This window comes from Protopterus annectens, chromosome 16.part0, assembly GCF_019279795.1.
Source record: "Protopterus annectens isolate FY-2018-M chromosome 16.part0, PAN1.0, whole genome shotgun sequence".
Classification (NCBI taxonomy): Eukaryota; Metazoa; Chordata; order Ceratodontiformes; family Protopteridae; genus Protopterus; species Protopterus annectens.
This window is the reverse complement of record NC_056750.1, coordinates 632,100,125-632,127,657: the sequence shown is the minus strand read 5'-3', so window position 1 is coordinate 632,127,657 and position 27,533 is coordinate 632,100,125. Positions and strand designations below refer to the sequence as shown.

The following is a 27,533-nucleotide window of genomic DNA, read 5'->3' as shown; positions in this document are numbered from 1 at the left end:
TTCACAAATGTTCTTCAATGGATCCTGTCAGTTTAATGGTCCCAACTTTATCACCCCCTCAACACCGCATTCAGATTAACACTCATGTTAGTGAATCACAGCCACTGCATTGTTAGAAGAATGTCCAGTCTGCCTTTTACATCCAGTAGCTGTAGTTACTTCCTTTTTAGGGTGGGGTGGGCATTATGAAAGGAAGACTGTTCAATGTACTTTGCCACTATTAGAGACCAACCTTCACATCAATCTCCTGGAAATGAGTAGTCCTGTTTGCATTGCAGGCATTTTAAGACTCTCTTCTAATGGGTGCGATTTCAGTTCAGACGGGCAACATGTCAGTAGTCTGGTATATCAACAAGCAAGGAGGAATCGGATCTTACCCTTTATGTTGCAAAGCCATGAAAGTGTGGCAATGGTTGATATTTTCATGTCACTTTCTTTTAGCAATGCATAGTCCTGGGATTAAGCAGGTGCATTCTACTGCCTCACAAGTCGTCCCTCAACTAGACAGTGTCGAACAAAATATTCTGCCACTGTGACTTGGTTGCATCCTACCCGAGTAACAAGTGCAGCAGTTACTTCACCCTGATCCTCCTCAGGGTCAGTCACTGAGGAACACTTTGATCTACAGTTGACCCCAGGGTCTCCTTTATGCCTTTCACCCTTTTTCATTTATCACAAAATTAATTTGGATAGCCAGAAGGTGCAAGGCGAAAGTAATCCTCATTGCCCCATATTGACCGCAATAAGTCTGTACCTGTATCTTTGCTCTCACCTCCTACATCCTCCCTGGATGCTGGCATACAGCCGAGATCTACTATCCCATCTGTCCAGGCACCCTCTCCTGGACCCAGAAACCTTAAAAGTACCACTTGGTACCTCTAATTCTAGCAATGGCAAAAAATGCCAAGTTTTCAGACTACTTAGTACCTATCCTTACGGCTTAACAGAAGTCTAGCACCAGGAGAGTATACAGAAGCAAATGGAAAAGATTTTCCTTTTGGGCTACAGGAAAGGGTTTAGATCATTTTACTGTACCCCTTCCTTCCATTTTAAAGTTTTTGTTGCAATTGTTCCAAAAAAGTTCTAGTTTTTCCAAAATGTGCAGCTCACAGCCATTTCTAATTTGCACATAGGACATGGTGAGATTCCTATAGCATCTTTAATGGTATCTAAAGCTTTTCTTAGTGGAGCTTTCCTTCTTTGATCCCCCCTTATAAGGGGACCTATTTTGTACATGCTTCAAGCCCTTACATGGCCTCCCTTGGAACCAGTAGCTTCTGTAGACTTGGTTTTTGACATGGAAGACCATCTTTTTTAGTGGCTGTTATTTCTGCAAAGAACATTTTAAGAGTTACAGGCCCTAAATCAAACCAACATATCTGTTTTTTCATAAAGACAGGTATTTTCTAAAACCCTATTCCCCTTTTATTCCAAAAGTGCATCTGAATCCACTGTTAATCTACCAGTTTTCTTTCCAAAGTTTTAAAATAAGGGGGGAATACACATTGCATTTATTTGATGCTCATAGACAGCTTAGGTTCTATCTATGTAGAACTAAAGATTTCAGGAAATCGGACCAAATTTTTCATACATTATGCAAAGTTAAACTAAGTTATGGTGTTTCTGAGGTCACACTCTCAAAATAGCTCTCAAACTGTATTACATTTGTTTGACAAACTGGGTTTATCATTAATCAAAAAAATACAGCTAATTTGGCAAGAGCATTGGCAACTTCCACAGTTTTTCAAATAACTTCCCAATTAATGAGATTTGTGCTGCTATTGCTTGGTCTACTGTCCATATCTTTGTGTCTTATTATAAATTGGATGTACAGTCCAAATCTTCTACCTCTTCTATTCTCAGGAATATCTTTCCTTGATGCTATCCAGACAAGCTAGGGAATCTGTCCCAACTGTTGAATTAGATGAAAATGGACATCATCAGATGTGAAAATTCTGTTCTCACCATAACAGTAGATCCATGTTGTCCTATTTTTGTCTGATTCAACATCCCTCCCTCCTTCCCCCTTCCAAATTGTTACCAGCCCCACTTTGAAGAACGGGTGGCACTCTGGGAGAGTCTTGCTAATTCAAGCCTCAACAAGTTGGTTCCCTTTTCCTTTACATGGGACTCCCCTCCCTATTTTGCTGTACTGAACATGATCTTTAGGGGGATCTCAATAGTGGAAGCATATAACCTAATGATAGGCAAACTCAGTCTAAGGTAATTTGATGAAGGAAGGGGGGTTATGGTAGGGGAGGAGTCAGAACCCTGGATCTGAAGGTTTAAAGGTGCTTGGACCAGCTCTGAGTCAGATCAATGTCCTGACTGTTGAACTAGATGAAAATAGGAGAACATGGATCTTTGTGTTTTTTTTTTGTTTTTAATGCATTAGTAGAATTATGGAATGCACAACTCCGCCCCCCCCCCAACACCAAGAACACATCTTTTCATTGTGGAGAAAACAGAACATGAAGAATTCATTAATACAGTGAGTTATGGCTACCATAGCCTCTGGCTTGATGAGACATTGGGAAGCTACGTATTGTTTGCAGCCCATCTTAAAGAAGTTTGGCATCTTTTATTGAAAAAAAATGTGCTCTCTAGTGTGTAGTCATTATTATCATATTTGGCTAGCCATAGCCCATTTCCTACTTTTATATCCGAATATATTATCTTAGAAAGGAGTGGCCCCAGTACAGAGCTCTGTGTGAGAACACTAATAACACTTAGGATAAACAAGTAATCCCCCTAACGTGAATATTGCATTCTGTTCCTTAAATGGTCTTTTACTCATTGAACTAGATGTGCTGACATTAATACTTGGGGGGGGGGTGAGACAATCAACATAATTGAAGTAGTTATTTTTTAAGAGTTTAATATATATGCATACAACATTTACAAAGATAGAAGGATTAAAATAAAATTAAATCACTTCAACAAAAGAGTAAAACAACCAAGACATTACATGAGTAAATTCTGAAGTTTTCTTAATGTACATTTGTATATTGGGATATCAACACATCTAACTTATTCCAGAAATTACTATTATTACACTTTTTTGAAGATTTCAGTTTTAAAGAACCACTTCATTTTTTTTACATTGATAGCAGCAACATCTAAAAATCATCTGAGCAGGGGTATAGAATCTGATTTCCAGTTTTTAGTAATCATTTTTTTCTGGCAACAGCCAGAAGACTCCAAAACAACAAATATTGTTTTTGGTCAATTTCTTTAGGAAATGATGCATTCAATAATGCAGTTTCCCTTTTTAAAACATAATTATCATTACAGAAACCTTTTAAAAATTAGGGATGTCATACCAGTGAAAATTAAGTTTTTTACAGTCATAAAAACATGTAACCATTCTGTTTTGGCTTATTTATAACATCAACAATGCTGAGTTAATAGTTTAGCTAACTTGTGAGATGTTTTAAAAACTCTTACTGTATTTCAACTAAAGATCTTGCAGTATAGATTAGAAGTAGAAGATGGCTGATAATAAAAGCAAAATTTAATTATCTTTGTCAGTTAAATTCTGTAGATTACATACATACCGCTAACAAATTCCAGTAATCTTTATTAAAATTGCTAAGAATACGTTTATAGAATATAGACTGACCTGATTTGATATAAATTCTTTAATAATAGCTGTTATATAGTTATGTGCATTATGGGTCGATGTGAGCTCATCTTTATTAATGACTTTCAAAAACTCATTAAACTTCCTATTGCAACTTGTCCAAAAAGTATCAATGTTTAGTCTGTATTTTCTTAGAAAATTATCAACAGGTACAGTTTGATTATCTAGATGATCAAACCACAGAAAAATATTGTCTTTGAGTATCTAAATATTTATTATTAGAACTTTCAATAAAATTAGGAGTATGTACAATAGATTGTACCAAGACACTCTATTTTTAATTATGGATATTTTATATAAATATAATTTCTGAAATGCTATAATATTATCCTTATATACTGAGATTTAATTTCAAACAAAGGATTTCTCTCTAAAAGGATATTATCCAAAAAAAATGATTATATTATTTCATTTGATAAGGTCAAAGTCTTTATATTCTTATTTTATTATTAATTCATGTGCAAGTTTCCATTTAGTTATATAAAAGGTATTAAGCCATACAGCAACTGTGTTTAAAATAATTGCCAAAGCATTAGTCTCTAAATCAGGGAAACTAAGCCCGTCAATTTCCCAAAGAGTTATGACTTTTATATGAAATCTTAGGTTTAGAAGGAAACCATAATAAGAGGTCAACATTTTCTCTAATTTTTTAAACATAGATTTGTCGGGTAGTAAAGCTATAGATTGTAACATATAGTAGTTTTGTTAGAATAATTTTAATTAATGTTCATCTTTCTTCAAATTAAAAATATATATTTTTGATTGCAACTTTTCATTAATACATTGAAATTATTATTAAGAATTAAAGTAATATTTGCATTAGTTATTATGCCTAAATATTTTAATTCTTGTTTATTAGTATTAAGTGTATATTTTTGCTTTTAACTGAGTTCACTTTTGACGTATTAATTTTGATTCATATTTATTCTCAAAGTTTAAAGATGAGGTCAACCCAACTTAATTTCTTATTAATTTCAGAAACAGAGCGGTTTATATTGCCAATTGTTAGTAAAATATTGTCTGCAAAAATATGTATTTTAGATTGATAAATATCAGATATCTTAAAACCTTCAATTAAATTATTTGTTCCAGTGCTGTTGGGAAAAGGTTCTATTACAATATCAAATAATCATGGTGAGAGTGGGCATCCCTGCTTAGTTATGTTATTAATATCAAAGAATTTATCTATGAAAGTTCCTTTTTAATACTAGATCTAGAATCAATATAAAGCTTTTAATTAAAAAGTCCAGTCTACTGAATTGAATGCTCTTTCCTTATGAAATAATACTGAATCAGTTGTTGTCTTATATGGGATAATGTCAAAAGCTTTAGTGAGGTCAAGATAAACAGTGTGTTTTCCCAGACACTGGTAGGACTAAAGTGAGGGGGTGGGAATAAGCGGCTAATGGCATCTTCTCATCCAGGAGGTATGGAGGTAGTGTAACTCACTGCACCATGACCCTAACAAGAGAGGCTGCTGACAGCAGCTTTTATGTCATTAGGACTTGGGTCACACATAGGCCAGGAAGGAATTCCCAGTTGCATTAGGAGGCATGAGAAGGACCTCCTATCGAGCATGTCAGCATTGTAGCCAGCCAAGGTGTGCAGGAACTTAGGAAGGGAGGGGATTCTAACATAAATGAAGGCCTGCTAGCTCCCAACTCACTCTGTCAGATGGGAATGAAAGGGCTGATTAGCTGTCGCCTCATCAAGGAAGTGAATGGGTTGTTGGGCTGTTGCCTGGCTGGAGAATGAATGGGTTCACTTTCACCTCAGAAGGAGAACTTATGGGTCAGTAGAGAGCTGTTGGGAAGGTTGATGACTGTGGTGAAAAAAGGCAGTATGCAGTGTCAACCTGTATTAAGTGCTGTAGTTCTCTTCAAATTTTACACCACAAGATTCAAAAGGCAAGATCTTCTCTTAAGTCCATACTGTTCCATATCTGTGGTCATTTTGGATAAGCCCCATTCTGAGTTTCTATGATTTTACATAAAATAATGGTCTGGCTGATGAGACAAAACTTACTTGGATATGATGTGCACCCTCCCCTACACACTTTGTGAGTTGTTACCACTACAACTTGTCTCGATCAGAATATGTATCCCCATGCTAGCATTTTGTTGAACAGGATTACAGGGGATTAGTTAGGTTTTTCCACAATGGGCGGCCGTGGTGGTGCAGCGGTTAGCATTACTGCCTCACAGTAAGAGGTTCTCCGGTTCGATTCTCGGCTGGGGTGCCTTTTGTGCAGAGTCTGCATGTCCTCCTTGTGGTCGTGTGGGTTTCCTCCGGGTGCTCCGGTTTCCTCCCACATCCCAAAGACATGCTGTAGGTGGATTGGACGCTCTAAATTGGCCCTAGGTGTGAGTGTGTGCCTTCTGTGGAAGGTTGGGCGCCGGGCTGGTAACTCAACACCGTAAAACTCCACTGCCAGTCATGAGTGGACATGTGATCCGCTGTGGCGACCTCTAACCGGGAAAAAGCTGAAAGAGGAAGAAGTTAGGTTTTCCACAATATTGCATAGAAAACCACCAAGTATCCTTTCTGGTCCCATGGGAATTGAGTTTTAATTTTATTTACAACGTACCCAGTACCCTCCTAACATTTTCTAATCCTAATTTACAACAAAGATAAAACCCAAGTTGAAGAAGATGCCCCTAACTCAGATTATTTTATTATTCCTCCTCACTCTACTAACCTTCATCAATTATTAAATCCACATATTTCAAATACTTAGGGCTTCAAACCAGTCCTTGCAAAGAATATCAACGTGTACCCAGCCTGCCTTTCTCCATAACACCCAGTCTCTACAAACAAACTACATCTGATTTAATTATCTATAAATATCTCAAAACTACGTATCCAAATTTACGGTCAAATACCAAACCAAGATCAAAATATAACTGGCCAGTCATCCCTCTGTAAAATATCGGTTCACAAAATTAGTGGAAATATTCACCCAAACCCAGGTCTCACTGCTCGTAAAATCATCACTTCCAGCTCCAAAATAAACCAGTCCCCTAATACCCCTCAACAAAAAAACAGAACACAGACTCACCTTACTAAATATGAACCTAAGAAGTATGTGCAATAAAACCCATGACATACATGCCTACCTTGCCGCTTACACTCCTAATGTAGTCATATCTGCCGAACCTGGTTAAAAAAAGAAATGAAGGATAATGTGATCATCCCCACCCCCAAAGATGCAACATATGCAGGTATGACAGCCAAAACAAGTGTGCAGGTGATGTAGAAATAATCTATAAAAATTCCCTATCACCTTACCTACACAGGAAATGCCCAAATTTAACAATGCTGAACTTCTAATAACACTCCTAAAAATCATCAGTAGGCAAACTGTGTTTAACAACAATTTATATACCACTGGGGAATAACATTGATAGTGATGAAAACATCCTGTATTGGATATCCAAACAAATTAACCATGACACTATCATACTTAGAGACTTAAATATAGACTGGCAACTCATAAATTCCACCCCCCCCCCCGAAACCATAAACTTATACAACTTCAAACAATTAATAACCACACCCACTAGAATCAGTAAAACATCAGGGAGACACCCAACATTAGACTGGATTCTTATGAACAAACCAGACAAACGGACAAAAAGTACAAACACTCTCAGAACTCTAGAGAGCATAAGTAACCACATACCACCATACAACTAGATAAATATATTATCTATAATCATATACGAAATACCACCAATTTTATCAGACATTTCCAATGAAACACTAAAGCAATATAACTGGAATGTACTTAGAACAATGCTGCTAGATACTGCTGTAGAACACTTTAAGGTGTGTAAGAATACGTTATTAATCTAGCACCGGTACGTAATAAAACCATAAACCATAATCGCAACAATAATTATATATCCTCAGCCCTCTTCTTGGATCTTTCCAAGGCATTCGATATGGTTGATCACCAACTTTTAATCCACACCCTGCAAACATTCTGTCTAGATACTAGAGCCCTTCACTGGTTTCACTCCTGAATGGTCGACAGCAGGCTGCCCTCTGGCAGAACAAACTCTCTAACCTTCTACCTAACATCCTTGGAGTACCACAAGGCTCTATACTAGGGCCCTTGCTGTTCTCCATCTTCATTAACGACCTTTATACTGTCATCCCAAAAGTCAGCTGTATCCAATATGCTGATGATTCTACTCTGATTTGCTCGGCCACATCTCCAATAGAGTTATGGTCAGCTACCCAGACCACCTTTAATACAATAGAAAACTGAGTTTCTGAATGTCGTCTGATCCTAAAAAATGCTGTTATTTTCACCAACACGTAGGTCTAACGCTTTCACCTTTACCATAAATTTAAATGATGGCACAATAATCTCCCCTGACCCCTCTACAAAACTATTAGGTGTCATCATAGATAATAATCTAAAATTCCACCTACATGTTAACCAAACTATCAAAACCATCAATAAAAAACTAGGGTCACTTTACAGAATAAAAGCCTTCCTAACCTCTCCAGCTAAAATTGCCATAGCTCGCTCTCACCTTCTTTCAACCCTTCTGTATGCATCCTCTCTACTCTCGAATTTAAACAAAACTGTCCTTAAACTCTCAATTTGCTATAACCACATTGCCAGGTTTGCCAATGGGCTGCCTTTTAGAGCACATCAGTGCATCAATCTAAATCAGCTTGGGTGGCTTGAAATACCCAGTCTAATCCAGTATAACCAACTGATTATGGCCTATAAAATCCTCTATAATCCGGACAATACTCCTGCACTTAAAAATATTATCACCCCCTATAACAATCCTAGACCGCTTCGATCCTCTAACAAACTACTAATTCAGACTAGCAAAATTAATAACACAGCCGGTGACTCTCTTTGCAAACTCTGTAAGTAGATCCTGGAACTCTCTTCCAGCTGATATTACCTTACTTTCCACCTTAGGTCAATTTAAAACTAGACTCAAACAACATTTGTCACTTAACTGACTATGTCAGTGAATCAAGCCTGGCTAACTCTCTCTGGAATGTGTAAAAATCTGTTAACCAGCTTACTGTGTAATTTAATTTAATCCTGATTTACGCTCTGGATTAACTCTAACCTGTGGAACTTGTTTAACTTGCTTACTTATGTAATCTCTGTAAATAGTCTGTTTGTAATATGTAATACTGGTATTATGTAATGCTGTATCTGCTTACCCTTGGAGCTTTTCTCCCCGGGCCTCCGCTGAAAATGAACATGCATCCAGTCGGACAATCCCGGTCAACAATTGTAAAATAAAAAAGTCCAACCCCACACCATGGGTAACAAAAGAAACAAAAAACTCATGATAAAAATGGATAAAGCCTGGAAAATTGGTATAAAAATAGAACTCAAAATGCCTTCCAGCAATTTAGACATTTTAGAAACCTTGCAAAACTCCATGTCAAACAAAGTAAATGTATTATACCAACTTACAAGATAAACATCAAAACAACCCAAAACTTTTTTTTGATCTACACTAAGTAAACTACTCCACCCTAGCAAGACCACTACTCCCTCTCCAAAAACGGGCAATATGACAGACTCAGTTTTCCTACTTTATACAATCAGTATCATCTCTCTTATACACTAATACATCCAACCCCCCTTTCTCTACCCCTACCAAACAAAACCACCCACAGTTCTTCAGTTTTAGTCCAGTACCCACCTCGCTCATAATGAAGTTGCTCCTTACACTGAAAACTGCTTACCTACCTCTAGATCAGCTATCATCAGACTACCTAAAAATGGTTGCAGAACTCATAGCCTTCCCTGTGTCCATACAGTAAGAAAGTCGATTATCTGAACAGTCAGTTATCTGAATGCAGCCTTCCAAAGTTTTCGAGTAGGAAAAATCATAAAGTCTGAGTATCCAAACATTATATGTATTCACTTGTGCGTGTTTTTTGAGCTTGTAGTTTGCTCGTGTGTGAAAAATATTCTTTATTGTCCACTGGAATCGCTCAGTGGTTGAAGTGTATTCCCCGCGTGCAGAAAAAAACAAGATTTTAGAAGTTTTTTATGTGGTTCATTGTATGTTTGATTATCTGAACTATCCTAGGTCCCATTTAGTTTGGATAATCGACACTGCTGTACTAATGAATAAGTCCATAGTAGAAAGATGCATGCCTTCAGTGTGGAAAAAATCCTACATCATACCACTGCACAATGGTGGCACACTTACAGAGTTTAATAACTACAGACCAATAGCGATTCTTTCCCCCCCTCTCCAAAGTATTAGGGAAATGCATCCATATGCAGCTGATGCAATACCTAACCAAATATAACCTGCTCTCCGAAACACAACATGGCTTTAGGCCCCAGCACAGCACCACTACTGCCCTACTACATTTTGCTAACATAATAAACCGACATAGAAATGATGTCTGCTTGTGTCCACCATGTTCTTAGCCTTGTCAAAGGCATTTGATACTGTCTCGCACCAGCAACTGCTTATAACAGAAACTAGGTTTCCTTTTTAGCATCAATGGATTTTTTATTTTTTTTTACAGATACTGCAAGAAAAACTCTAGCCACCACCTTCTTATTGATAGCTGTCTTATACGCTGCTCCTATCCTAACAAATTTAAACAATACTCAAAGAAAGAAAATCGCCTCCTGCTATAATAAAATAGCTAGATTTGCTACCAGTCTCCCTCACAAAACCCACCATTGTCATATTGTCATAGCTTAAAGCAATTAAACTGGCTTGACCTATACAACTACCTAACATATTCACAACTAACTATGGCACACAAACTCATTCATCATCCAGAAAAATGCTCTGCACTACAAAACTTATGCCCTACTGTCCAGCAAGGGACTTCCATTCTAGTAACAAATTCTTACTATTTACATATAAGTCAAATAATGTTGGAGGAGACTTGCTGTACTCCCAATACATTGCTTAACTCTGCAATAGTATCCCGACACAAATAAAACTGTCTGACAAACTTATTGATGTTAAGTAGTTTGTCAGTCAGTGTTTAGGTACCTAAAATCCACATAAGAATTGTATTTTCTTTACTTGCATCCTTGAGTTTAATCAGGAAATGTTTATGCTTTGCAGGAGACAGAGATGGTATATTGTAGCTTCCTGTGATATTCTATTCAGTTCCCCTGATATTGCAGTGATTACTGTATGAGCAATTTCTAATCCTGAATGTATCACATTAGTTTCTGGCTTTTGGCTTTTAAGTGGCTTTTGCAAAGACCAAGACACAGGTATCTAGCCCACTGAATTTACAGCAGTGAGCAGAGGTATACTGTAAATTTGTAATCTGTATTTGTGGTCTTTAAGCCTAATTTCAGAAATAGTGATACATATCAGCATCCTCCAGACAAAGGAAAGCTTCTAAATCACCCATTTTATTGTAGAGACTTATGGCATTTAGCAGCGCCTCCCCCACTTCTGATTTTTTTCTGGCATTTGAAGTATTCTTTCAAGACATTGGCAATTTCTTTTTCAGTTCTTGAACAGAAAAGAGAGGTAAATATCAATGGATGCAAAGGGCACTTGTTGGTTACACATTTCACTTTAGAAGGACAAACACTGAATTCCCTGTGTATAACACCTTGTCCTTACTCCCCGATTGAGCAACAACATTTTCTAGGTGCTGTATGGAGAGGGGGCATATTTTGCTAAGCAGATGTGTTTTTCCTATGCTTGCAAGTTTTATAGTCTCACTTTATCCTTTTGCACAGCCATCAGGGATAGCCCACTTAAATGGTTCACTCCAGTAGGAACAATGACCCTTCTGTCATAAATACCCTTAATCCTTTTTAACTCAGTTGGAAGTTACAGTTTTGAACTTCAGTAGGTATGACTGTCACAAACTCCTTTCACAGTCCAGTGTAGGTAATGCCTTTTTTTGCACACAGTGGAGTGATGAGTTGCTAAGATGTTTTTGTAATTGCCATGTTGCACCATCAGCCTTTGTGTTTGATTTGATTCAATATTAAACTTGTGTATTTTTTTGTTACTGACTTTCCCTTTTGCCTTGCTATTGTGATTCTGTATACTTGATTTTCTGTGACCAGTGGGAGTCGGTGTAATAAGGTTCAGGTTTATTGAGCTTATGGCTCCTTTGGGTATGGGTGTAGTTTTCAGAACCTGTGCTTATGCAGTAGTGATAGGTGTTTGTGTATGCTCAGATGCTGAAGCTGCTGCTGAGAGTTTGACAGTTTTTACACTGCCTGAGGTAACCATTTTCTATCGAGTTTTCAAATGTTAATTGATGAAGTGCCACCAAATCTTATTTAAAGTAGGATCCATTCTGTGTAAAGTATAAATCAGATAGATGTGTACTTCTAGTCAAATCTTAATTTTACTGTTAACAAATGCCTGACAGTAAATTTTATAATGAGCTTTCTTCTTAAACAGATTGTATATTTTATTTTGCAATAAGCTTTCTTTTTAAACAAGTTGTATGTTTTATTTTATCTGTTTGCAGATACTTTTCAGGACAGTCCTTTTACTAATCACTGATTTAAAAAAATCTGAATAAGATAGTTAAGTTAAATATTGTATTATAAAATTAGTGGATGGTAAGATACAAAAGAGACGATAGGTAAAGTTCAACTATTTTAAGGGTGGGACTTATTTTTAGTGATCACTAGAAGTTTTTATAAAAAAATTGCGAGGGGATTCTCAAATCAAGTGGGTTGGGAGGGTGGCCTAATGGTTAAGGTGTTTGCCTTGCAAACACAAGGTGCAGGGTTTGAGTCTCACAAGGGATAATTGGCAAGGCTTAAAATGGCTCGCAAGGGCAGTTAGCTTAGTATGAATCTATCTATGAACCTGTAAGTCATATTTACATAAGAGGCAGACAATCCAAAAACAGTGGGCTTAATAACACAAAAAGGACAAGATCTGTGAGGTGGAGAAAGTCAGAATTACTCCCAGATCATTTTTGTAAGTTAATGTGTTTGTGTATGTTTTCTTTGCTAACCACGTTAGCCCTACTAAGCCAGTGGTGGTCTCTTCGGAGTAGACCTGAGGTTCTATTTTTCTGGCAGCTGTCTCAAGAAGGTCTTTAGTTATTTTCATTACATTAAATGAAAATGCTGTTCTCACTTCCTCCCACAATTCTAAAGCAGTTAATTCTGTTGTCTCAACTCATTCTTGAGATGTCTACAACTGTACTAGGATACTATCAGCATAGTTCTAAACACCAGTAGAGAAAGTGGCAAACACAGTTAATTTATGCAATGTGGATGTTTGTGCTGTGCTTGTTAGTTAGTTATCCGTTTTCTAACGAGTATGCACCTCTAGCGATCTTAAGGAAGTTATGCAGTACAGAATATGATATGTGCAGGACGAATGATAATTGATGTGCTTTGTGGTTGCTACCAAGTATTACAGTAGATTGCTTATTATCAGGATGTTGCATTGCTTTGTGGTTCTGACTTGGAGGGGGAGTGTAGCAGACCCTGATGACAGAGATCTAGATCACAAAGGCAGGACTAGATTTTGAAATAAACTGGTCCCTTTGTGGCAAGTCTGAGAGAACCACAGTAAGCACTTAATGCAGCAGGTTTGGATGCTGACACAACAGTAGAAGGAAATACAAAAACAATGAATCTTAGAACATATGCACTTGTATATGGTTAGGGGAAGAAGCGGGTAAAGAGTTGCACCTGTACTTAATTACCTTATGCAAAATCCCCAAAGGTTCCTGGAAACTTGTTTTAGCCAGCTGCAAGGCACAAAGGGATAGAGCCCTGACTTGTGACCCAGGTTCATGTAGTGAACCTTATCCCTTAAGGAGTCAACCGGGAGGATAGGAGCTGTGTAGTTTGTATGACAGCTTACCTATCTTGGGGTGGGGGATGGGGATGCCAACCAAGGACTGCCAATTCTCAATGGAGACTGAAGCATGTCCAGTTCTCAGTGGAAACTGAAGCTTGTCCACTAGCACATGTATGCGTAGTGCACATTATGTATTGAGTGGGGTAGGGGGTAGGGCATACCAAAATATCCTTACACAGCTGCCAGGATGGTGTTCTATAGGGATTCCATGATTTCCTTCTCCTTCCCCAGTTATTTACAAAAAGGTTTCTCCACTTGCAGGACCCCAGTCTGTCAGGGGAAAATCAAACCGGTGCACAGAAAAATCTGAATGGAAGATTAGGGCGGGACTTCAGGATTTGGCTGATAATGGGCAGCAATGGTGGAAACAAAAAACTGCTTCATGTAAGTTTTTCAGCAGTTATCAGTGTGACAGATGGCAGGTGATACTCAGAATGATAAATCAATTTAAAATTGAACAAAAGGGGAAGAATAGCACTACAAAGGTGAGAGTCTTTGCCATAAGATGAAGGATCAGCTGAGGTAGGATAACAGTCTGTGTGTTTTGCTTCTTATGTCTGGCTGGGGTGTAGGTTGACACAGTACACAGAGAATGGGTTAAATGAAGGAATTGTAATCAAGGTACTGTGCTGGGGAGGGAGCTCTCTGTAGTAAGATCTTAGAGTAAGGACAGTAACATTTGAAAAAAGAAATCAAGGATGTAGACATGTTTTTCTTGTCAGATGATTTCACTTTAAGAGACTGCTGCTGTCTTTTTTGTGCATAATGGGTTTAAGTATTCTGGTAGGATTCATAAGATTATATTTTCAAAGTAAAACACTGGTTACATTTTGTTCTTTGATTTCCTGAAGCAGCGGATTAAAAAGCATTGGTTGTCAGATGCTAACAGTCTTCAGAGCCATAATCTCTCTCTCTCTCTCTTTTTTATGTTTGTTTTCTGGTGTAGTGGTCTGATCACAATGGACCATTTTCAGGCTCAGCCTGAGGGCATTCAGGTGAAAGATGAATTAAAAGCAAATATTAATACATTAATGATGTGTTAATAACAGAACAGTTAACTGTGTCTATATATGTACCAATACAGTTGCTTTCAAATCAAAAAGAAAATATAATAGCAAAACATGTACATATAATATAGTAAAGTTAGATCCTCTGTAAGTGAAATCTCTATAAATTAATGACTGTGGTGAAGTACCTATAATTATATATAAAATTAGTTATACTACAGGAAAACTGGTACTTCGCGAGCATTGAAGTTCTTAGCTGAGTTTCCTTAAAATCTGGAAAAAAGAACCATGAAGTGTAGCCAGTCTCACTCGAAACTTCAAAGTAATCAAGCACTCATAACTTGTTTCCCAGTGGTTTAATGTTTTTCCTTAACGGTGGGAGACATCTTACTCCTTAAGGCTGGAAAACTATTGCACCTCACTAAAAGGATCGGTTTATAATATAAATGAGTTTAAAATTTCAATCCCGCAAAAGAAAAATTACTAGCAGAAGGGAAAAAAGTAAACAGAGGACTTGTGTATAGTACAGTGGCTGAGGTGGATGGCAGAAGGCACAGAACAAGTCTGGAGAAAGTTAGTGTGGCCAGATAAGATATGCACCAGGGTTCTATGAAAAGGTATGCTTAGTACTGGGGTTGAAATTCGAAGTAAAAAGTTAGCATTTTTAAGGGAGGCAGTGAATCTCTCAGTTTTTGGGCTAGAATATAAAAAACTGTGGTTTGTACATTGACGTTTTCTTCTTGAGGGGGGTTGTAAAATAGGTGTCATGAGCTTGTCCTCTAAGTTTATATGAGGGAAATAGGTCTCCACTGGTAAAGAAATTGCCTTGTGAACCAGCCTGGTTTCCTGTCCCTCTGGGGACCTGAACACAGGAATAACAAAAATGAACCAGAGGGGTCATGTTAAAGAGTTGTGTGGATTAACTTTTTGATACGGATGAGCAGTTTCATCTGCTAAGAGACTTCATCAGAAGGTTTCACAGAATAAAGTTCTATTTTAACTTCTCAACAAGTATATGAAAATTATTTAGCTGAAAGTATTCTTTAAAAAAAAACACCTTTATTAAATTATCTCTTAAGTTATAGGCATTTATACATTAATAGACAAGAAAAAAAACAGTATTAACTTTTTTCCATTTACACACATTATACATTATGTTTTTTCTCTTTATAACTGTTTTTCAGTCCAGCATTACATAAATTGCTGAATTTCTGCTTTCTCTTAAATATTACTCCTTCCTCTGAACATTATTCCTCATGCATTGTTCCCACAAATTCCATTTATTTAGATATAATTTACTCCTTCCCTTTTCTAAAGATCCTTCTTCCATTCTTTTACAAAATTCAAAACTTCAAATGCAGTTAGTTTAGATTTTGATTTCCATTATGTAGTAGTTATTTTTGGCAGCCAGCAGAATTAAACTTAATTAGGCCTCACTATGTTGAGAATATTCAGATATTCATTTCTCTTCAATATTTTTGACAGTGTACTCTGCAGGAAATTTTTAAAGTCTGCCAAATAATTGCACTCACAAAAACATGTTCCTAGTACCTTTTTCTTCCCCATTACACCTCTAGCATTTGCTGTATATCTAAGGAAAATTATTTTGAATTCTGCTGGGGATAAATACCTATGCTAGTACTTCCATGCAAAAATCCTAAACCTTCTGGACTTTGTTGCTTATTTGGGCGCCATATATATGTCCTTGCATTGTTCCCTGTAAATTGCTTTTACAGTCTCTCTGCCTAATGTTTTCTGGGTCTATATTAGCAGAACGAAAACTGACTTGCGAATCCCATTTGAGCGACACCTAAAGCGCGAAAACCACATATTTCGAAACTGTGAAATAAAAAAAACTACCAGACGAAAACTTTCACTAACTGTTTTATGCAGGGGGCAAGCCCCTCTGCACCCCCCAAACCCCCGCTAATTAAATATAACAACTTCGAGATCGCACTCCATTGAAGTAAAGGGAAGAATTTCCTACGGCGATCTCCATTCATTCTTTCGATATTCCCCACATCTGCTCATTTTGTGTCACTCAAATGGGATTTGTGCAATGCAGTTTTCGTTCGAGTAATATAGACCCATGTTTTATAACCTCTACTGATTGATTCTTATAGGTTATCATGCTATATGTTGTATGTCCTACTAATTATCCCATTGTTTAAAGCAACATATGTTCTAGATTCTACTAAAAACTCTACCAGAGCAGGTCTTTCACTTAGGACTTCTGCCTGTGCTCTGATATCAGTCCCTGATAGAGAAGGTAGTCTCTAACCTGCAGTCCAAACTTCTTGGTGTCATCCCGCTCTGTTACCTTTCCCTGTCTAGTTATTTGCTTCCAATACCTTGGTTTCTTTGCCAGTTTTCTCCAGTAACTTCCAGCCCCTTTTGCCTACTTTCTGTACCCCTACTTTCAGTATCCCTATTTGCAAAATATCCTTTCTCCATTCCCGTGTTGGCTTAGTTAATAGAATACTTTCTGCAATTTTATGAATATAATATTCTGTATGGTGGTTAGTTTTATCCTTAAGGATCTGCATCCAAACTCCCTCTCTCCTTATTTCTTGACCCCCCCCCCGCCTTCTTCATTATCCCTTTCCACTTTGAATTATAATCTTATGCTTCTGTTATGTATGTGAAATTAACTGTGTAGCTGTAAAATATTCCTTCAGCTCAGGTAATCCCAAACCAAGTTATCCCTCTTAACTCTTGCCTTATTTCCCTCACAAATTCCTTCAAGTGTTTATTATTGTCCACTACATCTCTGGTTGATTAAAAAAAAATAAGCCTGACCTTTATATAACACTAAAGGAACTAAAACACTTTCACTGTTTGTAACTTACTATCCATATCCATAAACAAGAACTTCGTTACTCAGTTTTTGTGTTATCTTTTTAGTCTTTTCATACATATCCTTAGCTAAAAGAAGCCTTTTTAACTTACTTCCAAATACTTCATCTTACCAGCTCCCCATAAATACGAGTGTTGCTAAACCAAGTCATAAGTGGACACATAATATACGGCTATAACCTTTGATGTTAAGTTGTCCAGTCTCGCCTTCGTTCTTGCTGGATGGGTTCGGAGCCGATCCTCTGCTCCGACTTGGCCACTTACTATAGCTCGAGAGCTCCTTACTGGCTTGAGGCTACCCCTTATCCCAGAATGCCCAGTGTCAGCTACCCAGATCTCATTTGCCGCTTTAGCAATGTCAATACTGGCTCAGGCTAGTATAACTTCTTTCTCTATTAAATTCAAATAATTTGCTTAAAAATTTGATATATATTTTCTCATAGTAGTTTGTAAGTTTCTTTTATTGTAAACCCCTTATCTCATCCTTTTGGTGTTTTTTTGTACTGTGTTGGCCGTCGCCCCTTAGTCGCTAGGCCTTCTGTTATTCCCTGAACTCGTTTAACTTAGAGAGTTCTTCCCCTCCCCCCCAGCCATTTAAGTTAGAGGCTCTCCTTTAAGGACTTTATTAATATAATTTTTAGTTTACTTTTGTAGTGTGTCTTTTTGGTAAAATGTCTAAGTAAGTTAAAACCTCAGGTTTTAAAAAGTGTGACTCATGCTGTCAGAAGATGTCTCTAACAGATGGGCACACTAGTTGTGTTTACTGCTTGGGGGCTCTGCACCTGCAGGACTCTTGTTCTGTTTGTCATGCCTTTAGTCCAAGGGTCCTGCAGGAGCGGAAAAACAAGCTTATCTTCCGTGGATTGTTAAAACAGGATTCTCCGGCTAAAGCATCTCAGTCACTGAAACCTTTGAAACCAGTCAATCCATCGGCTCCATATTCGGAACCGACCTGTGAGCTTGACAAACAAGGCTACTCCTCCATCGACTCCAACTGTTACTTCGGAGCCGTCTCGGAGCCACCAATGAGCTAGGTCTCCTTCATTGGAGCCAATTTGCTCGGTGCCACAATCACCCTTACTTCAAAGCAAGGCCAGTCATCGCTCATCTTCCCACTCCTCTCGATCCTCGAAGTTATCAGATCAGGATGTGGAGAGAGTGGTCAGTAGGTTGCTGAAGTCATAGCCCTTACTAAAATGCTTTCGAGCCCGCCTCAGCAGGCTTCGGCTCCATCCGCTTAGATTTCGATTCCTCCTCCAACTATGCTTAGTTCAGAGCCGGAGTCCATGGATGCTCTGATAGTGGTTCCTTCGGCTCCGACATTGGCTCTGATTACCTCGGTTCTTCCTCCCATCGAGGTATCTGGGTGCCGAAACTCTCTCGTCAGCTCCGAGGGGGGAAGTGGCATCGGACCCTTGTCCAACCCCGCTCTCCCTCTCGGAGCGTCGGCTCAGTTGAGCTCGGCTCCTACATCGGCCCCGGAGCCATCGCCCTCGGCGCAGGGTGGGATTCCTGTCTCTTCGGAGCTGGAGCCCTCCTTGTGTCAAGACCGTGACGCCTTCGAGGTCATGTGGAGAGTGCTGTCCCCACAGACGGCCCCACTATCGGTTCCATTGGCTCCATCCCCCTTGGTGCCTATGACAACCTCTGCTCCTCCTCCAGCCCCAAAGTGTAGGGAACCTATGCCCCAGGACACCCCATTGGGTGAACCCTGTTCTTCCGAAACCTCCCTAGAGCATTCTAACTAGGCTTTCCAGAAGAAAAAGTGCAAGAGGAAGCACCAAGACTCCCCTGAGTCTGTCACCTCAGATACAGACCTGGATGAATCAGAGGGGTCCCCCTCTGAAGATGTTTCCTTTTCGGACATCCTTGAGATTCTCAGGCAGAGGCGTAGCTGGACCTCCTTAGCCCCCTCTGAGGATGAGTCTATATACCTGGACGCATTTGGTTCCCGACCTTCCATCTCCTGGAAGTCTCCGCCTTTTGATCCACTCATGTCTGTTGTCTCAAAAGGCTTGGTCAGCTCCAGATTCCATGGAACCTGTCCCGAGGAGACCCAATAAATTTATCACTGCTCCCCAAGACCAGCAATTCTTGACAAAAGGTGTCCCAGTTGATGCCATGGTGGTAGTAGCAGCAGCCACAAAGACAGAGTTAGCTGAAACCTCCTCATCTGTCCATCCACCGAATAAAGACTCTCGTACGATGGACAGATATGGGAAGTGAATGTTTTAATCAGCGACCTTCTCCCTTAGGTCCCTGAACTATCTTTCCCATTTTACTAGGCTTCAGAGGGATCTCCTAAAAAAGCTTGGGGATACCCTACAAGATCCCACAGCTGAGGGAGCTTCAGCCAAGGTAGCTACCCAGCTGGCGACTCTTAATTCAGTAGTCAACTCCTCCATGAGGCTTATTTCATACCCAGCCGATGGAGTGAGTAGAGCTGCAGGAACAGGAGTGGCTCTTAGGAGACATTCTTGGCTGCGGCTTTGTCAGTTTGCGGAACCTTTCAGAGCGTCCTTCACCAATACCCCCTTCGATGGCTCCTTTCTCTTTGGGCCTCAGGTGAAAGACACGCTTAGCAGGTGCCAGCAGGAAAGCAAGACGCTCTCTGATGTCGGAGTCCATTTTTCCACTCCTACCAGACCATACCCAAATGGTCAGAAGGGTGGAAAGATGTGGTTTTGAAAATCCCATGGACCCTTGCCTGATGCATGTGGTGAATTTTCCCCCAGGGGCAGAGGGGGAAATAATGGCAGATGCCGTCCTCGTGGCAGAGGGGGTCCACAAAATCAGGGTGACAGAGATATGTTCTCTTCCAAACCCTATTAACATCCCTGAAGGGATGCCCGACTGCTCAACTCTGGAGGCAGTCGGGGGAAGGCTTTCATTGTACCCAATCTCCTGGCAAAATATTACAAAAGACAAATGGGTACTAGCCATTATATCCGGAAGTTAGAAGATTCCCTTTCATCAACCCCCTTTTGTTTCAAAAAAATCCATCCCAGATGTTCCACCCAATCTAAGGGATCAGGCAGTCACAGAAGTGTCAAGACTGCTAGAAAAAAGAGCCATCCAGGAAGTCCCTGCAGACCAAGTAGGATCTGGTAACTTGCTCATGATTCTTTTTAGTATCCAAAAAGACAGGGGACTGGAGACCAGTTCTGGATCTCAGCAGGTTAAACAAAATCTGTACAAAAAGAAAAGTTCTGGATGGTAACACTGCAGTCTATTCTCCCCTTTCTTGGTCAGGACAATTGGATGTGCTCCATAGATCTTCAGGACGCGTAGTATCATATAGAAATGGACAGACGGTCCAGGAGATTTCTATGCTTCCGGCTAGGGGCCAGTCATTACCAGTTCAGAGCTCTGCCCTTTGGTCTCACCACAGCCCCCAGGGTGTTCGCCAAATACATGGCAGTAGTCACGGCTCACCTGAGACGTCCAGGATTCCAGATGTCTCCTTATCTGGACGACTGGCTCCTCAGTGCTACCACCAGGCAACAACTTATAGAGGCACGAGATTACACCATCACATCCTGTGCTCAACTAGGCATCACAATAAACTTAGAAAAGTCTGCCTTGTTGCCCTGTCAATCTGTTACATACATAGGAGCAGAGCTAAACACAAGAAAAATGATTGTAAAATTGCCTCAGGAAAGAGTTTCCATTATTCGAAAACAGGTGTCACTTCTCCTGAGGAGCAAAAGAATTCAAGTAAGATATGTTCTTCAAGCTCTAGGGTCCATGCAAGCAGCCATTCTTCTAGTTCCCTTAGCACGCTTTCACATGAGAATCCTTCACTGGCTTCTTCTCACACAATGGTCCTTCCAGGAATTACCCATGTCTCACATGATGCTAATTACGGAATCTTGCAAAAGACACCTTTCCTGGTGGATGGTCTCCCCACTAGTTACTCAGGGCAGACCTTTCATGGAATCCCATCCGGTTGCAACAGTGACCACGGACGCTTCCCTGATAGGGTGGGGGGCATTATCTAAGGAAGACAGTCCAAGGCACTTGGCAACCTCACAAGTACCACTTGCACATCAACGTCCTGGAGATGAGAGCGATGCTCCTAGCATTGCAAGCTCTTCAAGACTGTCACCCTGCCTGGACTATTGCAATACAGACAGACAATGTCAGTGGTTTGGTAGATCAACAAACAGGGTGGAACCAGGTCTTACCCCTTGTGCCGAGAGGCCCTCAGACTGTGGCAATGGGTGATTTCCTCCCAATGTTTTCTGACAGCAAAGCATATCCCTGGGACATCCAACATAATAGTGGATAGGCTCAGCAGGGCTATCCTCATGCCTCACAAGTGGTCCCTGAAACAGGAAATTGTGGATCTTATTTTCCGCAAATGGGGCCAGCTTTGCTGCAATCTTTTTACCTCTCTTTACCTAACAACAAATGCAGCAGCTACGTCTCCCTTGTTCCTCTTCCAGATCAGACACCCAGGGACGCTCTAGTCCACGATTGGCCTCAGGGACTCCTTTATACATTTCCCCCCTTTCCCCTAATTCCAAAAGTCATTCAGAAAGCAAAGTCGGTGGGTTGCAAAATGATCCTCATTGCCCCCTATTGGCCTCGACAGATTTGGTTTCTGTTCCTTCACCCCCACCTTCTAGCCCAGCCTTGGATTCTGGACCCAGTACCGGATGTCTTTGATTCATCAATCAGGTGGGCTACACCAATCCCTCCAATCTCTCAAGCTCACAGCTTGGTTACTCCACTTCCAATCCTAGCAAGGCTCCCCAATATTTCCCCAGCAGTGTGTGATATTATTGTTTCCTCCCATAAGTCAAATATAAGGAAAGTCTATGCTAGCAAATAGAAAAGATTCTCTTACTGGGCAGAATCCAGGAATTTAGATCCTTTTACAACTCCTGTACACGAGATTTTTGGATTTCTTAGCTGAACTGTTTCATTCTGGTGCAGCGGCTGCTATCATCAGAGTACAACTAGCTGCCATTTCAAATTTTCACGTTGGAGTTTCTAACTCCAGCATAATGTCTCACAAATTCGGTAAGACCTTCATGAGAGGTGCATTTCTACTTAGACCCTCAGTGAAAGAGCCCCTTCCACCTTGGGATCTCAATTTGGTTCTGGCCTCCTTGATACTGCCACCCTTTGAACCAGCAGCATCATGTTCCTTGAAATTTCTCTCGGAAAACTCTATTCCTAGTTGCTATTACTTCTGCCAGACATGTTTCAGAACTTCATGCACTTTGTGTTCGCCCTCCATACCTAGTTTTTCACAAAGACAAAGTTTCTCTGAGAACCAACCCATCTTTTCTACCTAAAGTTTGTTCAGAACACAATTTGAATCAATCCATTGAACTTCCTGTCTTTTTCCATAATCATTCCAACAAGGCAGAATACAGATTACACCAATTGGATGTGCATAGACAACTGCGTTTCTATCTCCATAGAACTAAAGAGGAGAAAATCAGATCAGTTGTTCCTTTCATTTTGCTAACAACAAACAAGGCCTTCCAGTTTCTAAAGTAGCATTGTCAAAATGGTTATCAGACACCATAGCCCATACCTACCATTTGTGACAAAAATATCTTCCAGCAAAACCCAAAGGTCATTCAATCAGGTTAGTAGCATTTCAGTATAGATTGCCCATAGATTCAGTTTGTGCAGCAGCTACTTGGGCAGATCCTCATACATTCATTTCTCATTACAAAGTAGATGTGGTCTCCTGGGGCAGGGCTTCCTTTGGCTCCACGGTTCTGAAGAGTCTGTTCCAATGAGCCACCCAGGATTGAGGTGCTAGGGACACTGTCCCATCCAGCAAGAACGAAGGTGAGATTGGACAACTTAACATAAAGAAGTTATATACCTACCATAACGTTCCATGTTAGTTGTCCTTCATCTCTCCTTCCTTCTTGTGTTCCTCCCTCCTTCCCCCTTCCTCGAGGATTGAGAGGAATTTCTCAATGGTTTCACTGGCTAATTTGTTTTATTAGTTACTTCCCAAGCAAACCATGACAATTAACTGTATATCCAGGTTGATTAATGGATTATCTTCTATAATTATGTCTAGTGTGAGCTATCTCAAACGAGATCTGGGTAGCTGATGCTGGGCATTCTGGGATAAAGGGGTAGCCTTGAGCCAGTAAAGTGCTCTCGAGCTATAGTAAGTGGCCGAGTCGGAGCCGAGGATCGAACCCATCCAGCAAGAAGGAAGGCGAGATGAAGGACAACTAACATGGAATGTTATGTTAGGCACATAACTTCATTTTTTATATTCATTAGTTTTATATCCTGAAAATACTTGAAACTCTCTCCAGGTGTTCCAGAACACCAAGATGTCCTTTTCTTGATTTATCAGGTATTAAACAACATCTGCAAATAAAGCACTTTTTTCTGTATTACCATCCAGTTGTATCCTTAAATATCTGTCTCTTTTTTTGTCAGTGACTTTAAATATAAAATAAGTAACAAAGGGGTAAGAAGAGATCCTTGCCTGGTTCCTCTGTTCAAACACAGCTTATCTGAGAGGAACCCTCCCTCTTTAATTCTTACCTCCAATTCCAGTTGGAAGTATTTTTGAATTGTATTTTTGGAAACACCAGCAGATCTGCTTTCAGATCAAAATTATAATCCATACCATTTTGCCCTCTCATGTGACCCATGTGGTTCATCTAAGTTTATATGAGGTGATTTTTGAGGTGGGTTTAGCTTCCATGGGTGAAAATGTTTCAGACTGTAGTACTTTAAATAGGTGGGAATCCAGCAAGAGGTCAGCTCTTTGTTGAGTTGATAGCCATTTTGCTTTATCAGTTCTCAGACTATGACTATCTTACCTATTCAAGTTAGCTGCATATCTACACGTTTAATTGGAGATGTTCTGTAATGCTTTGGTATTTTTAATTGAGACAGATGATATTAAGGGGGATCCATATTTGAGCCTCAAAAAAGGATCCTTTGACCATAGCAGATCAACTCTTTCTTGCTCAAAATAGAAGATGATTGCTCTTACTTCTGTTTTTGTCTAAGCAGACTTGAATGTTTAGTACAGGGGCAATCCATATGCCTAGATATTTGAATGAAGTAGTGACTTCATTTTGAACTTTGTTGGGATCTTTAATAATGAGGGTGTTGGGGACCTTAGCAGGTTTACCATGAGTTTCAAATAACATGTACTTGGTTTTTGTTGAATTCCAAATTACATGGACTTAGTTTTTTGTTGAGTTTAAATTATTTTTTATTGGTGAATCAGTTTGATAGTATGTGGATGTCATTTTCAAGTATTCTTTGTAGTACAGTGTGTGAAGAACTAGATCTGAATATTGTCATATCTTGTCTTTATTTTGTATCCAAATGTACGTTAAGCACAATGACCCTGTGTTATTTTTTACTTTGTTACATGCCTAATGTGCATCTTTTTTGTCATGCTGTCTGCAGTGATCTAAACATTAAATTTCATGTTGTTTTGTCTAGCTATCTTGGTCGGAAACAGGTGAACCACACTGAGCAGGAAGCAGCAGTAGAAAATGTGCAGAATCTTGTGGTGGCTGGTTATTCTTACTGGACATTAGCATATGTTATCTCTCTGCAGGGGGCCCACAAACTCATCAATGCAGAACCACTCTCCAAAATGCTTCCAGTGGATGAGTTCCTTCCCATCATGTATGACAAGCACCCAAAGTACGTTCCTTTTGACTTTGTTTTGGCAAGTAGTTCCAAGTTTATGGTGATGAGAAAAATGCAATGACCAAGTGATAAACAGTAGATTTTGTTTTATATCTGAATAAGTTAATTTACCTTCAAGAAAATTTACTCTTGTTTGTAGAATTCTTTTTATTGTGTTTTTGAGTTTTCACCGCCATCACAAAAGCATAAGATGGTCCCATTTTGTTTTCCTAATTATTGGTCATTTTGTACTGCAGATTGCAAAATGGATGCCCACCTTAGAAAAAAATGATTCCCATGGTTAACATTTTTTTCTGTTATTTGAACTTCAGTGGACAGAATTGTGAACCATAAGAATTTTTCAGTATATTTTCGTATTGCACCTGCCAGCCATCAGCTCCCCCATTTTGGGTGTTGGGCCTGATTCAATCTTCTCCTACACCAGCCAGAGTAGCTAGGGTAAGAGATAAGTGGGGGGCATCATCCAGACAGCCTTGCAGGATTTTTATCACCTACATTTTGCTTTCCTTACCAGCTTATTCCTGTTGAGAGGGACCCTTTATCCCAGTGGTCCGAGGGTCTGCATTGTGCCACCCGCATTTAAGTTTAGACCTTAAATCTCACCAGACCATTGATCTACACTGCATCCCCTCCTCCACAGAGTTTATTTATTTGACATTTGTTAACCAGGTTAGTCCAACTGAGCCAGAAGCCCATTTTCAGTGGAGACCCAAGGAGAGGAGTTGTCAGTCATGGGGCAGAGTAAAAGTGATTTGTTTTTTATTTATCCTTTACCTCAGTGCTGTGGTATCAGGGCATACATGTACTCCCACAATGCCACCCCAGTGGCTTATGCATATAGTTGTATATGAGTTGAAGTATGAATACGTATGCATATGCACAGCTTGATGTATGCGATGCCATGAAGCAGGCTGTGTAAGATCGCATTGACCACTCACTTTCCACTTCAAGGCTGGCTGTTCATCACCGAAGTCATTGCTTGATTTTGGTTATCGGGAGCTCAGTCTGGGCTTTATCCATTGTCATCACAGACTTTGAACAATAAGATGTTGAACTGCATGACTAGTGTGAGATACATAACAGATAACTCCTTGAAGCTGAACACTTTCATTTGGTATGATGCTGTGCACTGCAATGCATAGCTGTTCATATTTTTTATGTGGCTGCTAACTGGCTAATAAAGAAAAGTTTATGATTGGAAAGGATGATTGGGTGGGGTTACAGATAGTCCATGATGTGCAGTTTTTATTCCAAAAACATCTGTGTGAGTTTAGAAGATGATTTAGTGAGGAGAATGTACATTGTGCAACTGTTATGGGATATTGAGAAAAAAAACAGTATAATCAACGAAACAGAGGTAACAGAAAAAAAGGTTTGGATAATTGCCTGTAATAGCTTTGTAACTAGACTAGAAAGACTCAATGACAGCAGCAAAACTAGAAAGAAAGAAAAATTAAAGAAAAAAAAATAGGAATTAGTCTTTCTGTTTTTTTTTTCATTATATTGTGTCATTAGACAGAGTAAGTGGTCTCATCTGTTTCAAACCCCTCATTCCGATGTATTTTGTTAGGATGTAGTGTAATTTTGTAAATGCTATTTTATGCATTTTGCACTGAAATTAAATGCTTTTACAAAAAATATTATTTTGCGGAAAGGGTAAACTTTCTGTACTCTGTGCTGTTAAAATCATCTCTGGGGGTACTGTACATTGAAGTTGAGGGGATGTCCCCCCACCCCATAACTTTCTGGAGGACAGGGTGACTGACTAAATGGCCAAAAGCACAACACACAGATTTGGTCAGTTGAGCTACTTCCGTTGTGTTTTTAGAAGTGTCACTGATATCACCTGATTAGTCCACTTCAGGATATCTGGCATTACCTGACTATGTCCCACCACCCAGCCATATTTTCTTGAGTCTTAGAGATATTATTTGATTAGTGTCCTTTAAGACCCAGTTTCATTCCAGTGTGTGTGTGTGTGTGTGTGTGTGTGTGTGTGTGTGTGTGTGTGTGTGTGTGTGTGTGTGTGTGAGTATCCGACATGCTGTTTTTTTCCAGTACAAAATATAGGGAAGAAGTACAGTGTAGACAATAAGAAAACAATATCCACACATAAAGTAAGCATTTTGCCTTTGTTCAGGATGTAGTTTGTTTAGTGACTGTTTTATACTTGTTGACTGTTGTGGAGTCACCATCTGTTACTTTCCCATTTGGGCTCATGGACTGAAAGAAGAGTAGTACACAGAGTAAAAGAAATGGCATCGGAAGGAACTGGCAGAGAGGATTCCTCTTTCTTAGCAAAGGGGATAAATTCACAGGCCAGAAATCTGTGTTCATGTTGTGTTTAACCATTTGGCTGAATTTTGATGTTCTCTGCAGTGTCAGTGTAAGGGGCATGAATGAGGAGAAACAACCCCATATTCGAATAATGTCATGGGATTTAGATCTCTACATGGGAAGAAGCTTCTTCCCAGAGAATAAAAAAGTGGTTTAATTTACAAATGGAGGTTGCTTTTAACAAAA

The 27,533-nt window shown here is 39.5% G+C and overlaps 1 protein-coding gene across 1 annotated transcript in view; it reads left to right on the top strand.

Annotated features, from left to right (window-relative positions):
* The window catches only part of LOC122790939 (probable inactive glycosyltransferase 25 family member 3), a 598,803-nt gene that overhangs the window by 457,532 nt on the left and 113,738 nt on the right, over nucleotides 1–27,533 (top strand). The window contains exon 11 of the mRNA XM_044058643.1: nucleotides 24,798–25,004. Coding sequence (XP_043914578.1) covers nucleotides 24,798–25,004 — 207 coding nt within the window. The remainder of the gene's footprint in view (nucleotides 1–24,797; nucleotides 25,005–27,533) is intronic.